The sequence below is a fragment of the Mustela nivalis genome (genome assembly GCF_964662115.1).
Source record: "Mustela nivalis genome assembly, chromosome: 8".
NCBI classification, from domain to species: Eukaryota; Metazoa; Chordata; class Mammalia; order Carnivora; family Mustelidae; genus Mustela; species Mustela nivalis.
Window position 1 is genome coordinate 7,646,202 of NC_139027.1, and position 13,377 is coordinate 7,659,578.

Sequence of the window (13,377 nt, forward strand, 5' to 3'; positions counted from 1 at the left end):
CAGGCTTCTCCGCTTCCGTTACCCGGCCAGCGGAGGACTTCCTGGCGGGAGTCTCCCTCTTAGTTGAAGGACCACTGTGTTTTCTGAATTGGACCTGAGACTCCCCCGTCCTAACCAGCGTGGAATCTGAGGTCAAGCTCTTGTCCCTCCTCTGGCAGGAGGAGTCTCAGGCAGGCCCCCACTTTTCTTCCTCTGACTGGTTCTTCTCAGCGAGGGGCTGAATTTAGGGTGGCCAAGGACCGGGCTTCTGGGACGGCGACAGCAGGCCTGACCTGTGACGCCTGTCCTGCCTGCGGTGCACAGCCAGCCTTTACCCTGGAGAATGGGCCGTGTGGGAAGGAGAAAGCCCCCAGGTCCCCAGTAATGCTCGAGCCCTTCTGGAACCTGCCCCCAGCCAGCCCGTACAATCCCATTATTCCCTGTGGCTTCTGCACTCCAGTGTGGGATGGTTCAGTGCCCCCATGCCTGTCCCCACACCCGGCCACACATCAGGATCTGGAAGCATCTCCCCACCCCACCGCGAACGCACCTTTCAGGGCATAGCTCAGGTGACCCCTCCTACAGGACGGCTCCCTCCCTCCCTGGCACGGCCCAGGGCGCTCTCTCCCTTCTGTGCCCACACCCCCCCCCCCTTCCCGTGTCCTGTAAGCAGTGACATTCCCAAGGGCATTGCCGGTGTCCTCCCCATCTTGGGGCCCCAGGTGCCCAGCTTTCGTGGATGCTGACAGAATGGAGTTGCTTTAACAGCCCAGCCGAAATGCCGGAGGGCCTGCCTGGGCCTTCTGGCTCCCTCAGGGGAGAGAGGAAATCAGTTTTAAGAAACTGTTTCTGAAACTGTGAGAAGTGTTGGATTTGGGCTTGACGGCTGTCGCTCTGTGGGTCTCAGTGGGGAGGTACTGCCCCCTGCTGGGGGCTGTTAGCAGGTGCCCAGGATCCTTCCTTGGTGGTCCCCCACTGGGGGTCGGGGTGCTCTGTGTCCGGCAGTGAGTGGACTGCGTAATGAAGACTTGCTCACCCAGAGTGCCAAGTAGTGACCCCTTCCTCCAGTATCAGGAGCCACTACGGGAAATGGTCCACGCTGGGAGCACAGGGACAGCTCCCGGTGACATCACTTTGGGACATCACACTAGGGTTGGCTAGAGCTTGCGTCCCAAAGGGGAAAATATTTGTAGACCTTCCGTCCTCAGTGTTGAGGCCGAACTCCTCTTTGGTAGTTTAATGTGGTTTTTAGGGGCGCGGGTGTCTTTGTATCTGTAGGAGCGCCTCTGTTGGCACCCGAGGACAGATGTCCCGGCAGTAGAAGCAGTGGTCTACACGGAGCAGCCGTTATCCTGTCTGCCTCCCACGCTGCTGGGGGGCTGGGGGTTGAAGGAGCCCATCTGCTTGAAAGCTCTGTGTGAACAAAGTACCTTGTATTTTACCTTTTATTCACTTTATTCATTTTTGGTCAGTCTAGGGAGGACCTGAGAATAACTTTATGACTTTTAAGTGGCTCTAGAACCGCAGTGCCCTTAGGCGTAGCCAGCGTGCCTGGGAATAAATCTCTTGCTTCCAGAGATCCGGTTCTAGAGGTCAAGGCAGGCCCAGGAGCGGGCTGTTGTAACAAGCCTCTGCCGCGTCTCTCCAGCTCCTTCTCAGACCAAATGTACAGAAATGTTGCTCTAAACTATGGTTCTCAGTCCTGCTTGTGACTGAGTCACCCGGAGCTCGGGGCCTCACGATGCCCGGGCTCTGCCCGGGGCTGGGCTTGGTTTACTTGGGATGCGCTGGCGTCCAGGCACTCAAGAGTTTTAAGGGTGTCCGGGTGACTTTAACGTGCATGGTTGAATGCATAGCTCTCAACGTCGGGGAAATTTTGGGTTGGATTGCTCAGAAAAGCAGGGTAACCGGTTCCTGATGTTTTGAATAACCCAGGAACATACCCCGAGTCACGCACATGCTGCTGTTGTCTAGAAAACCAGCACAGCGGCGGGTACCGGCTGCGGTTCCCCGGGACTTCTCTGGTCGGCCCCGGGTGGCCAAGGCTCCGGTGGGAGCAGGTGGAGCAGTGCTGCCCCCCAGCGGCGAGGCTGTGACGGTGGCGTCAGAAGAGGAGCTGGAAGGAGCTGGGATCTTGGGGGCTGCCAGTCCGCGGGCCAGACTCTGCTTTATGCGCATGCTCCTTAGTCTTTCTCAAACCACCGCGCTTGGTTCATGATCCCGTGTTAAAGACTGGGGTTCCGAGGCTCAGAGATAAGCCTCTCCGTCCTGGGCTGGTCTGGAATGAGATGTTCACTGAAAGGGACGGGACGTTTCTTCATGCCCATCACATGCTTCAGTAGACAGTGGGGAACCGTCGTGAAGCTCTGAGGTTTAAAACTGACACGTGTTCTCCAAATTGGGGATGTTTTAAAGCTCGTCCTTTGTGGCAGCCTCATCTATACTCTGCATGTTGTCCAGGTATCCTGTCAAACGCCGGGCCCCCCAAAAAGCGCCACAAAGGGTGGTCTCCGGAATCCCCCTCCGCTGCAGACGCTGGCTACTCCCAGGGTGGCGGGAACAGAGCTAAGTACGGTAAGTGACAGCAGCCTCGCCTGCAGTAGGACTCGGCACCCGCGGTGCGCGCGCGCACGTGTGCACTGTGTGAGTGTGTGTGCACTGGGGAGGATGGCCCGGGGGCAGACTTCGGTATCACTGAGGGGTCTCCTATGGAGGAGCTGCACAGCGGAGCCCAAGGTCCTTGCACAGCAGTGACTTAGCTCCTGGACCCTAAAGAAATTTAAAAGGGGCTTTCCTGTCACGTGGCTGTGTTGTTTGGGGGGGAAGGTTGGGTGAAGTGACCTTAAAGGTACTTTGACCTCAGGGATCTGTGATTCCAGGACGGGGGTATTCCTGTAGGTGGGGGTTCGCGTCAGCTGTAGCAGGTGTGCAGGCCGGCCTGACATCAGGTCTGCTGGAGAGGGAGGCTCCGTTCCGTGTGTCTTCCTAACACCCTCGGCGTGTTTCCAGAGAGCGCAGGCATGTCCTGCGTGCCCCAGGTTGGCTTGGTGGGACCAGCTTCGGTCACGTTTCCTGCTGTGGCCTCTGGGGAACCGGTGTCCGTTCCTGACAACTTGCTGCAAATATGCAAGGCCAAGCCGGTGATATTTAAAGGCAAGTACAACAGTGGGACGGGAGTGGGGGCGGGGGGCTGGGGGAGTCCGCACGGAGCAGGCCATGGGCTGACGCACGGGTGTCCCCCGAGAGACCTCGGAGGCCCCGTCCAGGCCGGTGAAGGAACGAAGCCGACCGTCACTGCTGTAGCCCCTGCTCAGATGCCGAGTTCTCCAGCGGGTCACCGGCGGGTCTGGAGTGGGTCACGATTTTCCACAAGGAGCCCGGGTGAAACGAAGTGGTTCTGCCGTGTCCTTGTGTTCATTTATGCACGTGTGCATTCGTTCAGCCTCACTGAGCAGCTGCCCTGGGAACAGGCCCAGTGCAAAGCCCAGCGCTCGGACAGCCCGAGCCATCGGCCCCCTGCTTTGAGGACCCCTGATGGGGCAGGTGGTTCTCGTGTCACCCTGGGCCCCTGGTATATTTTGGCTCTGGAATCTGACTTTAGGCAAGGATGGTGACGGGTGCCACGTGAAAGCATAAAAGACAAGATTCGATCTGTTTTGTGACCGTAGGCTGATGTATGCCACGTGGGGGAGGTGTTCGGTCAACTGACGAGGTCCCTCTTCAGTTGACGCAGGAGGTCTTGAAATGGGAAGCTCGGGTGGGACTTGTCTGAGGATGGTTTTCGCTGGTCCCGCACGCTGACCTGTAACAACACGCGCACACACACGTGTGCACATGCGTGCACAGATACACACGTGCCTTCAGATTCTTCATGAAGTTAATGCTGCATTCGGTATCGTGTTCGTAGGAATAGAGGAGCGAGGGGGTAGGGGAGCGGGAGAGAGGCCTTCCTGGCAGTTAAGAACTAAGAGGGGCACTCCTGTTTCCTAAAAAACCGAAAGTGAACGGGATATTTAGGAAGAAGGGTGCAGGTCTGGGTTTTGAACAAGGCATGGGACAGAGCCGATATCCCATTGGGCCTATTAGCTGACAAGGCAGAGGTCAGCACGCGGCCGCGTTACCTGTGTCCTGCACATGGCTATCGCGGGACTGCGGCAGGCCCCGAAAGTGCAGTGATGGGAAGGCAGAGCACGCGGATATGGGTTGGACCTGCACCTGCTCCTCCCCCGAGCCGGAAGCCCCAGGAAAGTTGGGGTGAGGGTCCCACAGACCTGTCTATGGCTAGCGACCTCAGATGGAGGCCGTCCTTGTTCCTCAAGTTCATGGCACTTCCCAGTGAGGCTGCTCTGCCCCAGCCGTGGGCTCTTCCTAAGCTACTTGCTTCCCTGGCTGTCCCCTCCCGCCCCCACAGTGCAGGTCCCGACCACTTCTGTGCCTTCTCCGCGAGGCTGCCTTACCTTCTTATACACTCCACGCAGTTTGAATCAATGTTGGTAAGCAGTGGTACCCCAGCTGTGCTCCCTAGCCAGAGGACCAGCCCCCTCCAGGATCTCTTAGAGGCGTGAACTCCCAGGAACATCCCAGCATCACAGGCCCTATTCCTCAGCTGGACGCTGTGCAGTAGGGCCCAGCAGTCTGTCTGAGGCTGCCTTTCAGGGGATCCTCCCGCATCACAGGTTTGAGAAGCAGTTCCTTGAGGGCGTGAACCGTCTCACTCATCAGGTTCTCCCTGGAGCCAAGCGTGATGCCTGCACATGGCATACAGCAGGCGTTCAGTAAGTGCATGTTTGGTGCATAAGTGAGGACCATCTGAATGCAGGACGCCACACAGGCATTTAGCACAGCCGATCATCTCAGCAGCCCCATGGGGACTGCATGTGTTCCCCCCCCCACCCCGGCATTGTACAGATGTGAAGACTGAGGCTTAGGAATGTCGGACTTCCTGCCCAGGGTGCCCCAGCTGCTGCATGGTGCCGAGGAGAGTCCAGCATAGCCAGGCTCTTCTGCCTCTGGGGGTTGTCACTGGAGTGAATCTAGAACGTGTGCTAAAGTGTTGGTCAAGTTCCGTTAGGACCTGGAGCCTCGTTTGTAGCGTGGTTTATTTTCCTAACCCAGCTTGTTCTCCAGCTTGCTGGAGAGCCCTGGGAGAACGTGAATCAGCATCCCATGTTGGTGGGGGGGGGGGCGGTTGGGGACAGTGCAGGCTGGCGGGAGAGAGCCAGAAGGTGGTGCTTCCACAGGGCGTCCTGTGGTCGGAGCTGCGGGGCAGCTGAGGCGACGCTTCCACTCGGGGCGCATTCCTGGGCTGTAGCTCACTCGCGGGGGGGACGAGGCACTGACCACCTGCCACAGCACCGGTCCGGGATCAGAGCTGCCAGGGCAGTGTGCAAGGGCCAGATGTCCGAGGTCTCCCCGGAAAGGGGCACGAGAGTTACCCCAGTGGCTCTGGCCTGCACGCTGGCGCCCCATCCCCGGATTGGGAGACCCCGCACCGGGGTGGGGGGGCACACACTGCGCCTGCAGGCGGCCGCCAAGCGCGTGCGGTTTCCTGTTCCGCAGGCCACGGGAACTTCCCCTACCTCTGTGGGAACCTGAACGACGTCATCGTGAGCCCCCTCCTGTACACGTGCTACCAGAACTCGCAGTCCATCTCGCGGGCCTACGAGCAGTGCGGCGCCTCCGCCATCCAGCCCATCTCCGAGGAGATGCAGCTGCTGCTCACCGTCTACTACCTCGTGCAGCTGGGTGAGTGTCCCGCCGCGGCCTGGGAGTCGCCGGTAGAACACCCCGCGAGAGGGGACGTGCGGGAGCCTCGATCCTAGCCTGGCCCTCGGAGCCCCTGTGAAGCCCCGGGGCCGGTGGGATGGCAGCCCGGGAAACGTGAGGACGCCGCAGTCAGGTCACCGCTGGACGGCCTGGGCGTGGCTCGAAGTGGGTCAGAACCACTGGAGATAATCCAAAAACCCTGCGGCTGCCATTCCAGAAGCACAGAGGGACCAGGACAGAGACCCGGGAGAGGAGGCGTGATCGGGGAGAGGGGGCCCTGGGGCAGGGCGGGTTGGGGCACGGTGATTCAGCCTCACGGAGGAAGGCCTCTGAGATGATGCTCGAGTGGGGAGAAGCTGCGCTGTGAGGAGGTGGGGGAGGCAAGGGAGACGCGGGCCAGGCCTGGTGGTTACAGCCCAGTGGGGGAGGGGGTGCCCGCGGAGGGGCGGGGCCTCCGGGTGCAGCCAGGACTTTGCACTTCAGACAGGGCTGAGCAGCAGCTCGGACTGGTCAGCTGCGGCCACTTCCCGCTCCACAGCAGAGCCAGCCCCGGGGGCTTAGACCACAGACGTTTCTGTCTCAGGGCTCTGGAGGCTGGAAGCCCACATCCAGGGTGCCAGCCGGGTTCTGGGGAGGCCTCCCTTCCTGGCTGGCAGAGAGCCCCTGTCTGTGCTCACGGGGCCTTTCCTGAGCGCACGCGTTTGGGGAGAGGGACAGAGGACTCTGCTGTGTCTGTTCATGCCGGCACCAGAGCGGCTGGACCAGGGCCTCACCGGTGACCTCACTTCACATTAATCCCTCTTTAAAGGCTTTGCCTCCAAAGACATCACAGTGAGGGTTGTGGTATCCACAGACGAACTGGGAGGAGGAACGCACAGTTCGGTCTGCAGCAGCTCTGGAATGGTTTGAGGCAACGCGTGGATAGGATCTGACCTTGGCTTCCAGGAGCCGGCAGTGGCTGCTGTGTGGGCCTGGCTTGTGCAGGGGCCGTGTTGTCCCAGTTGAAGTGGGAGGTGGCTCTGACCACGGAGGGTCACGGGAGGGAGAGGCTGGGTTTATTCTGAAGGGGTAAGGGCGGTAGGCTGGCTGTCTGAGGGAGGGGAGGGGGCGGGCAGCCCGGCTTCTGCCCTGAGCCCCCAGGTGGATGCTGGAGCCAGAGGGCGGGTGCAAGTCCTGTCTTGGCTGTTTCGAGTTTGAGAGGCCCATGAGGCCTCCAAGGGGCTGATTCCAGGATGTGGCCGGACAGGGCTTGAGCCCCAGGGAGAAGGTGCAGCTGCTGGTGCCAGATTGGGGAACATTGGGGCCCAGTAATGAGCTGTACCGAAGCTGGGAGATTGGACAAGAGTCCCAGGGAGAAAGGCCCTGGTGCATGACCCCCCGGGCACCCCAGCAGTCAGAGAGCTGGAGGACGAGTGGATGGAGCAGCCAGGGAGGCACACGCTTGGGCAGAACTTGGAGAATGTTGCCTGAAATGGGGAGAAATCTGGGGAAACGGGCGTGTGTCTTGCTCTTTCTCACGACCCACATCCCATGCACTGGTAAGCCCTGGATTGTCCCCGACCCACCCTTGCCCAGCCTCCCCACCGTGCCTTCCTCGCCAGGGCACTGCTCTTGCCCCGCTCTGCACGTCTGTTACAGTTGTGAGTCTGCTCATATCGGTTCCCTGCTGGAGCCTACCACGGCTTCCTAGCACACGCTCAACCCACCTCCGTTCCAGGGGCCACGTGACTGGCCTGCCTCCTGCAGCTGCTTGCTTTGCTCCAGCCCTGCTGTGCCCTGGGGCACCCCAGTCCCCCCGTGCCTGCTGTTCCTTCCCCGAGAAACGCTCCTGCCCAGGACGTTTGCACGGCTACTGCTTTGTGGCCTCTGGGTTTTGGTTCCCATGTCATCTAGAGAGGCCTTCTCATCACTGTATCTAAGACAGCACCCCTCCCCTGGCCCCTGGGGTTCTAGCTCCTCTTTATCTTGTGTTTGGAACACCAACATTCCCGGGAATTACACGCCTGTGTATTTGTTTACTTCAGGTGCATGTCCCCTGGGGAGGGTGTCAGGGCTGTGAGATCAGGAATGTCGACTTCATTCATGGCTGCGTGTCGGGGAGCACCTGAAGGGTAACGTTGGTGCTCACCCAGCACGTGTTGAAGGAACAGTCAACAGACGCAGAGTCCAATGAAAGCATTTCAAGAGGGACCTGTCCCCTGAGTCAGGCTGAGAGCAGAGTGAGGGCTCGCGGTTAGCCATTGGGTCTGGGTGTATGGAAGCGATCGGCAGCGTCCGTGGTGAGTCCGAGGAATGTGGGGACGGAACCCGCCTGCTGCATGGCCTGGGGACAGGAGCTGAAGAAATAGGCGGGTGAGGGTAGACACTCTCCCAAGACCTTTGCTTCGTGACAGTGATTCCAGAAGAGGGTGTGGGCTCAGGGGAAGGTTTGAAAGATGGGAGGGCTAACAGCTAACCTCATAAAATCGTGGCCCAGCCAGTCGAGGGGGTGGTGTGATCCCCATCTTTCCGGTCAGGAGCCGGTGTCCTCGGACAGCTAGCGCTTGGCCGGAGCGGGGGCTGGGTGGAGCCGGGAGAGAGTGTGACTTCTGAGCTCCGGCAGGCTGCCCTACCCTCCAGCTCACCCAACTCTAAAATTTGGACAAATACACCAGAAAATGTCTGTAGGAAAGAAAGGCTAGAAGTATTCAGTGTCACTAGGCATCAGAGAGGCACAAATGAACAAATCGAGTAATATTTTCTAGTGAAATTAACACAAGCGATGGTATCCGTGGCACTAAGGGTGCAGTAAAAGCAGGGTCCTCGTCTGCCCTTAGTGTCGTGGCAGGTTGGTGCAGTTGGACCCCTGAAAACAGCCTGATCACATGTATTAGTTAGCTCCAGAAGCCCAGTTCTGAGAATTTAGAAAGTAGGTTCTATCCATAAAGACATGTGTCGAGGAGGTTATTTATCTCACTGGTTATTTGGAAGCACTAGGAAGATCAACAGTGGAGCCCCTGCTGAGTAAGTGGCGGTGCCTTCCTTGTAGGGACCTGATGTGCCCAGCAAGAGCACTGGCTGTGTAGACTGCAGACAGTGTGACCCCTGGCTCCACATGACCGTAGGGGAAAGGAGACAAGCCCTGAAGTTGGAGGCTTCAGTCCTTACAGCGATTTAAAACCTGTCGCTGAAAACCATACTGAGAAATGGGTGGAAAGCATTGTGGCTCGGTGAGGCTGGGGAGTGGTGGCTGCTCGTGTGCCCGCCCGGTGCTTGCAGCCCAGCATCCATAAGACGATGGACCCCGAACGATGCCCACGGCTATCTCTCAGGCTCGACTGCACGTGTTGCCCCGGAGCCGCACTCTGTGCTTGTGGGCAGACGCTGAAGCCTCTCCCGCCATCCTGTCGTTGCCAGCAGCCGACCAGGTGCCCCTGATGGAGGACCTGGAGCAGATCTTCCTGCGCTCGTGGCGTGAGTCGCACCTGACGGAGATCCGGCAGTACCAGCAGGCGCCGCCGCAGCCCTGCACGCCCGTGCCCAGCGCCGTGGCCCCGGTGACCTCGGCGCAGCTGCCCTGGCTGGCCGGCCTGGCCGCCAGCTCATGCAACGACAGCGTACACGTCATCGAGTGCACCTACTCGCTGGCCGAGGGCCTCTCGGAGATGTTCCGGCTGCTCATCGAGGGCAAGCTTGCCAAGACCAACTACGTGGTGATCGTCCGCGCCTGCCGCAGCCCCGCCATCGACTCCTGCGTCGCCGTCACCGGTGAGCCTGGCGGCTGCGGGAAAACCAGCTGTGTCCTCTCCCACTGCGCGCCTTGCCTCTCGCGGCCAGCTTTGTGGCAGCTGTTGGTTTGTGACCGCGGTTAGGGCCCTCCTGGGGTGAGAGGCGCGTGCCTGGGCTGGCGTGCGGGTTCCGAGTCGTTCCTCCTCTGCGGGGAAGGCGAGCGTTCCCATCTCCCCCTAGAGAGCCTGGCCAGCTCTGGAGGCCGGACGGACGGGGTCGAAAACCTGGCTCCGTGCACCCGGTGATGTGACCTGACCGGTCGCCTCCTGACTCTGGCGGTCCGTTCTTCAGCTCAGTCGTGTAGAACAGGAACGACAAAAAAGCCACAACAGCGATCTTTTATTGTGTAGATTAATGAGTCAATTAACTCTTCAGTTACACAATACTCACATAGTATTGCATAGATTAATGCGTCACTTATATAGTTACTTGTTGAAGCCCAACTATGCGCAGGCACCGTTCTAAGGGCTGGGGACGCAGGCACGAAGACAACAAGGTCCCCGCTTTCCTGGAGCAGACGCCAAACGCCGAGCCGGACAGCTCTGGTGGGAGGGCCCTGGGATGGGGATCCCGTTCGGGACGCAGGCTGTTAGGAGGGTCAGGAGAACCTCTCTGCAGAGGGGACGTTAGAGAGGGGTTGGTGAGAGACAGAGGAGGCAGGCGAGGTTGCCACTGGGGACAGCTGTGCCCCCCCCCCCCGCCCCAAGACCACGTGGCAGCACTCTGTAGGGAAGCAGGAGGCCGGGGCAGAGCATGGGACGAGGCCATTGTCGGGGGTTAGGGAGAGAGAGACAGAGTGATGAGCACAGACTCTGCCACCGAGGGGCTCGCATGCAAATTCTAAGTGGGGGAGCCCAGTGAAAGGTGTTGTTGTTTCTCCAGGAAAATACCAGGCCCGAATTCTTTCGGAGAGCCTTCTCACCCCCGCGGAGTACCAGAAAGAAGTCAGTTATGAGCTGGTGACGGGGAAGGTGGACTCCTTGGGGGCCTTTTTCAGCACCCTCTGTCCAGGTAGGTCTGTAGGGAGACAGCTGTGAATTCCCAAGTGGGAGGGACAGGCCTCTCGGAGCCCGTTCCCCAGAGCCTGCTGAGGCCGACCTGGGTTCGGGTGGGCAGGGGGACGCCTTCGTTCTCTGTGTTAGCCTTTACAACCCTTTCCCTGGGGTCTCTGGTGGGCTGTCTTCCCCCGCTGGCGGGGGGTTCTCCTAGGTCCTGTGCCTCTTCCCCAGTGCCCGGTGGCTCCCTGCCTCTGCCTCCGAATCACTTGAGTCCGTGTGTTCTAGGCTGGGAGTTCTCTGCCCGGCTCCCTTCTTTGCCTGTTTCCTCAACCCAGGTCCTCCCAGGAGCTCCTGCTGGCCTTTCCTTCTCTAGGATGGGCTCGGACCCCTTTCTCTTGGCCTTTAGCGTCTGGCTCTTCCTTCTGTCCCGTCACCTGCCACCTCACAGTGTGGTTCTCTCTGATGTGTTTGCCTTCCGTACTGGGCTGCGGGCTCCTCGACCGAATGGGCTGTGTCTTCCCTAGTTCCATTACCCTAGGCCCAGGACAGTGCCTCGTACGCAGGTGAGGCGTGGAGGTTTGCTGGGCTTCACTGGGATGGAAAACCCATTTTTCTGTTCTGTTTTGGGCAGAGGGTGACATTGACACTCTGCTGGACAAATTCCATCAGGAAAATCAAGGCCATATTCCGTCCTCACTCGCTGCGTCCTCTGTCCCCAAATCCGCATCCTCGGATGTTGGCGGAGCTCCAGCGTGCACAAGTGAGTGATGCTGGGAGCCAGCAGCCAGGGTCTGGGCTGGTGAGACAGCACCCCGGGGTGTGGGGGGTGGCTAAGAGGCATCTTCTTAGCATCAAAGTTTACTAATATATAATTTTTATTTTAGTCCTTAAAACACTAGTAGTCTTGGGGCGCCTGGGTGGCTCAGTGGGTCAAAGCCTCTGCCTTCGTCTTGGGTCATGATCTCAGGGTCCTGGGATCAAGCCCCACATTGGGCTCTCTGCTCAGCAGGGATCCTGCTTCCTCCTCTCTCTCTGCCTGCCTCTCTGCCTACTTGTGATCTCTGTCTGCCAAATAAATAAATAAAATCTTAAAAAAAAACAAAAAGAAAATACTAGTAGTCTCATCCAAGCCTGAAATGGGTGCTTGTATACTTTTCCTGAGGTGATACATTTCTCGGTGTAAATTTCCAGCTTATCAGTGCATCGCTGTAACATTTCATGTATCCTGAGTTCCCAGAGAGCTGTGATGGTCACCCTCCCTTCCAGACAACTCACAGTCTCTTCCGAAGTCCTGTCTCAGGGTCGGCTTCCCTGCGATGCTGTCTTTGTCCTCTTCGGGTACAGTAGGTCACTGCCTCTGTGCTCCCTGAGCACTGTTCATCCTTTTATTACGAAATTCCAAAAAGCGTGAAGTGTACACAGCTCAGAGTAGGTACTCGATAAATGTTGGTGTGACTCCCCTTTGGTCCCTCTGCACACTAGACAGGGCCCTACTGCACAGTTTCCTGGCAGATGTCAAGGGTTTGGGCTCTCTGCTCTTGGGTGCATCTCACCTTTTGGGGGGCTCTGGTTCCAGGTTACAATTTGGAGCCCCACCATATCCGGCCCTTCCAGCTGGCCGTGGCCCAGAAGCTCCTCTCCCATGTGTGTTCCATTGCGGATTCCAGCACCCAAAATTTGGACTTAGGATCCTTCGAGAAGGTGGACTTTCTGATTTGTATTCCCCCTTCAGAAGTCACCTATCAGCAGACCCTGTTCCATGTCTGGCAATCAGGTACGGGGCATCTCGGGGGCAAGTTGTGACGTCTGCATGGGAGAAGCTTTGGTTCCCTTAAATTCAGATTTGGCATCTAAACATCAGTCTTTCCGTCTCAAGTAGGGGGGGGCGAGGATTAATACTCCCATTTTATAGATCATGAAACAGATGCTCAGAGATAGCAAATTGCCCCAAATTTTATAATCTGTTAAAGCTTGAACCATGACTTGAGTTCCCCCTCCGTCCCACTCAGGTCCACAACCAGCGTGTTGTAACGTGCTTCAGCTTCATGTATTTTCCATGTACTTTCAAGGGGCTGAGATATGAAATACACAAAGAGTCAATGTCTTAACTCAGAGGATTTATTCTAGAGTTCTGGAACCTCCAGCTCCCCGGCCTTCAGGTTGGGGGATGGTTTGCGGGGGATGGCAGGGAGGTGGGACCTGACGCTTCCCTCCCGTCACACCGAGCCTGGGATCACCAGCTTCCTGAAGCCAGCTTGGCTGTCCTCCTTGGCTGGCCGCTGTGCACACACCTCGCTAGGAAATGGGCCATCTCTTTGCCCCGACCCCCATATCTCACACATGCCCGTAGGCTCGGGGCCGGCCAGAACGCCGGCCAGACAGCAGGCGCTCACCAGGGGTCTGTTGAGTGAGTGAGAAACTCGGGGCAAGGGTTGTCCTTGCCATGGATTACTTGGGATGTATTTTTACACATTACAGGGGTTTTGCTGGAGCTTGGCTTGGAAAAGGAGCACATGACCAAGCAGAGGGTCGAACAGTACGTTTTGAAGCTTGATGCGGAAGCACAGACGAAATTTAAGTCCTTTCTGCAAAACTCCTTTCAGAACCCACATACGCTCTTTGTCCTCATCCACGACCATGCCCACTGGGATCTCGTGAGGTGAGAGGGGGTTTGGCCTACCCAGGCTTGGTGGGTTCCTTCCTTGAATTACTACGTGGGTGATACTCGGGACTCTGGGTACGAGCCTTGACGAGATGAATGATGCTGGGGTTTCGGCATCTGTAAGCAGATGTCATGGATGTATTCCAGAACCGTAGAACGGGAGATTATCTCAGGAGACATCCAGTAGAGCCTCTGACAGGTACC

The 13,377-nt window shown here is 58.2% G+C and overlaps 1 protein-coding gene across 8 annotated transcripts in view; it reads left to right on the forward strand.

Annotated features, from left to right (window-relative positions):
* GREB1 (growth regulating estrogen receptor binding 1) overlaps window positions 1-13,377 on the forward strand; it is a 133,912-nt gene that overhangs the window by 80,693 nt on the left and 39,842 nt on the right. For all 8 annotated transcript variants that reach the window (XM_082744346.1, XM_082744345.1, XM_082744344.1 and 5 more), the window contains 8 exons: window positions 2,440-2,553; window positions 2,989-3,132; window positions 5,539-5,724; window positions 9,142-9,492; window positions 10,396-10,524; window positions 11,143-11,271; window positions 12,088-12,285; window positions 12,990-13,170. In XM_082744346.1, the coding sequence (XP_082600472.1) occupies window positions 2,440-2,553; window positions 2,989-3,132; window positions 5,539-5,724; window positions 9,142-9,492; window positions 10,396-10,524; window positions 11,143-11,271; window positions 12,088-12,285; window positions 12,990-13,170 (1,432 nt within the window). The remainder of the gene's footprint in view (window positions 1-2,439; window positions 2,554-2,988; window positions 3,133-5,538; window positions 5,725-9,141; window positions 9,493-10,395; window positions 10,525-11,142; window positions 11,272-12,087; window positions 12,286-12,989; window positions 13,171-13,377) is intronic.